The following is a 3131-nucleotide window of genomic DNA, read 5'->3' on the forward strand; positions in this document are numbered from 1 at the left end:
AGAGATTTTTTTTTTGAAGGGGTGCAGACCGATAAGGTAGCTAGGAAGGCGCGTCCGTCCGTCCCCAGATGCCTGCATGAGAGCATTACCGTTTTAATATTTTATTCCGTAGCGCTAAGGGTTGTTTGGACCACATTTTGCATTATTACAAATCTAGATTATGAATCGGATTGTTATAATCTGGATTACTTGGATCTCTGTTATAGGCACTGGATTATTGTCTATTAACTTATAATTTCCTACTAGTAGGTTAGAGATAGATCATAAGATTACAATACTATTGGTTGGAATACTATAATCCAAGATATTATTTTATCTTATTACTATGTTCCAAAAATATGTCCCAAACATATCCTAAGTTTATCCCCAATCAAAATTTGTTTTGTCAAAAATCATGTGGCCTTGGCATGGTTTACATGATGTTTGGGTGTTCCTTTGTCCAATTTACGTCCAAACAAGTGCTTACCAAGGTTTCAGTAACAAGAATGCAAAGAAAAGAGATTCCCCTCTGTCGATGATTTCAGAAGCGATATCACGCAAGAAAATTATACTAATAAAAAGAAAAATATGCGGGGTGATATGAACCCAAGAGCGAGAGCAAGAAAAAGGTTTTGATGGCTCTCACCACCGGATGAATTTCAATCAGAAAAACCACAAGCGAAACCTTGGACACTTTAGCAGGTGCGCTTCTCTTGTTATTTCATATATATTTGTCATCTGTTCCATCGTTTCATGTCACTATGTATATGCGTGAGATATTGGTCAGCAAGAAATTCTAATTTCTATGGACCGGCAACGAACTCTTGCTTACAGTTTACTAGGCCACATACTGGTGTACTTCAATTTGAAGTATCAGAAACTTACTACCAGGCCATCACCCTGAAATTGAAGGGTCAAGGACGCGGCCAACAAAGACGATAGCACGAGACACCTCCTCGATCACAAAGAACACAAACGGGTGGTCAGCAACGAAATCCACCTTCACCGGCTGATCCATCACCGCACTTGCTCCACAGAGCATGTAGCTAGCAGTGGCACCATTGGCAACGGTGCCTCCCTCGTTCACCTCGATCACTGCCTTATGGCAGACGTCCGCAACGTACAGCGGCGTGCCACCAGCAGCGTCCTCGTCGCGCTTGGTCGCCATGTCGGCCAGGTCAGCTTCGCCGGCAACGAAAGCGGACTTGATCCCCATGCCGTCTCTCAGGACCTCCCTCACGCTGCCGGAGACGGACAGCTCGAACTTGGGCAGCCGGAAGTTCCCGACGGGGACCTGCGAGGTCGGCAGGCGGTAGTGCCAGAACCCGGGGCCAGAGGCTACCTTCTCGACGAGACCTGGGAGCCCGTCCCGCTCGTCCGGAAGGAAGACGCACATGGAGTATTTCAGGGCGGGGTCGTCATCGCCGTCGCCGGGCTTGCTCTCTGATGGCGTTGATCCCTTACGTCGTGGTGCTGGCGCCGGTGCTGGTGCCGGTGACGGCGATCTGTAAGGAAGCTTGAGCACCTTGTACCCGTTGCGGATGGCGATGTACTGGCTCCGCACTGAGCACATGAAAGGCACGTCGGCTGTGCTGCCGTCCAGGCAGTGGAACTTGTCCACCACCGTGTGCGCCTTGGCGAACGGCGCATCCCATCTGCCCTTGAAGTAGATGCCGCTGGAGAGCACGAGGGTTGTGAGTGTGTCCACTGAACTTGGATCGAGGATGGAGTCGATGTGATTGTTGGTCGCCGCCGCCAAACAGCCGTTGATCTCGCCAACTGCCTTCTCCGGCTTCACGAACAGACAGAATTAAAATTTTGTTTCAGTAGTGCATTCCATTAATAATGTACAAGAACTGTCAAAGCAATTTGGATGATTTCGATTAGATCCGTATAATCTGCAATGCATGCGGGTTACAAGATCTCACCTCGTTACCGAAGTCGACGGCGCGCGCCTCGGCGTTGTAGGACGCGGCGGCGGCGTCGCGGAAGGCCGGCAGGAGCGCCCACGCCGCGTCAAGCCACGCGCCGCACGCGAACGCGACGGCGGGCCCACCGCCCGACCGCGACCGCGACCGGTCCGCGAGCGCGCGCTCCGCGGCGCGGCGGGCGAACGCGGCGAGGTCGTCGCGGGAGTCGCCGCCGAGCGCGTCGAGGAGCTCCTGGAGCGTGCCGCCGCGGGCGCCGGCCGCCAGCAGCGCTAGCGTTGCGTAGACGGCCACCGGCGAGAAGAGGAGGTTGGCGGCGGCAGCGGCGCTAGGGCCGCCCGCCGGCTCCCCCGCGACGACGGCGGCGGGCGGCGCTTGTAGTTGTAGTTGCCTGGTGAAGCAGAGCGCGAGCGCCGTTAGGCCGGCGGTGTTGGACTTCTTGGGCACGGTCTTTCCTGATCTCCGTCGCTTTCGCGTCATGGCTAAGTTGAATACTTGATTGGCGACGATGTTTCTCTTTGTGTGTGTGTGTCAGGATCGAGTCGCAGTCGGATCAATATATGGAAAATGTCTAGTTCTCATACAAATCCAATATCTGCGACTAATAATACCATAAAATAAACTCGAATTTCGTTCCAATTTCCATGCCATCGGCGAAAAATTCTGTGTGGACGCGGAGCCGGCGGAAGGATCCAGATCACGCGGCCTGGAACCCTGATGCCGTCATGTCGATGCACAGCACGTGGACACTCACCAAGAAGATATCCAGACGCCCCGTGGCTCCCGGCTCGGCTCCGGATCAACTCGGATTGGCTGATAAGCGAAGAGACGGTCGGCTCGCCTTCCAGAAAAAGCGCTGTACGGGTACCGGTCCTGCTGGTGGCTAAAGTTTTCCAGATGGGCCAGGCCCGCTGGGCTGACACGGGCACGGCCCAAGCACGGCCCGGCCCACATGGCCCCGTTTCCGTGCCTGGCACAGCCCGCACCCGTGCCCGTGCCTGGGCCTTGAGTTCGGCCCATGGGCCAGCACGGGCACGGGACGGAAAAGCGGCCTGGCCCGGCATCGGCACGGCCTGATGAACGCCAGCCGTTGGATCAGGAACCCTAAATGATTCTAACCATTGGATCCGACCGTTGGAACGCGGTGTATATAAGCCTCGCCGGCCTCACTCCCCTCTCCCACCCGAAACCCTACTTCATTTCCCACTCCCCCGCGCCGGTCTC

The 3131-nt window shown here is 54.9% G+C and overlaps 1 protein-coding gene across 2 annotated transcripts; it reads right to left on the reverse strand.

The window, feature by feature from the left end:
• Positions 1-688: 688 nt before the first annotated feature.
• On the reverse strand, positions 689-2620 carry LOC136484875 (putative serpin-Z6A). 2 transcript variants are annotated; one of them, XM_066481841.1, is made up of 2 exons: positions 1908-2620; positions 689-1762 (listed from the first exon to the last, which is right to left on the reverse strand). In XM_066481841.1, exons 1-2 carry the CDS (start codon positions 2385-2387, stop codon positions 875-877), a joined length of 1368 nt encoding a protein of 455 aa, XP_066337938.1. In that variant the 5' UTR covers positions 2388-2620; the 3' UTR covers positions 689-874. The 2 variants fall into 2 exon arrangements, with proteins under 2 accessions (XP_066337938.1, XP_066337937.1); XM_066481840.1 differs by having other exon boundaries at positions 689-1771.
• Between the last annotated feature and the right edge of the window lie 511 nt (positions 2621-3131).

Source organism: Miscanthus floridulus, chromosome 10, assembly GCF_019320115.1.
Source record: "Miscanthus floridulus cultivar M001 chromosome 10, ASM1932011v1, whole genome shotgun sequence".
NCBI lineage: Eukaryota > Viridiplantae > Streptophyta > Magnoliopsida > Poales > Poaceae > Miscanthus > Miscanthus floridulus.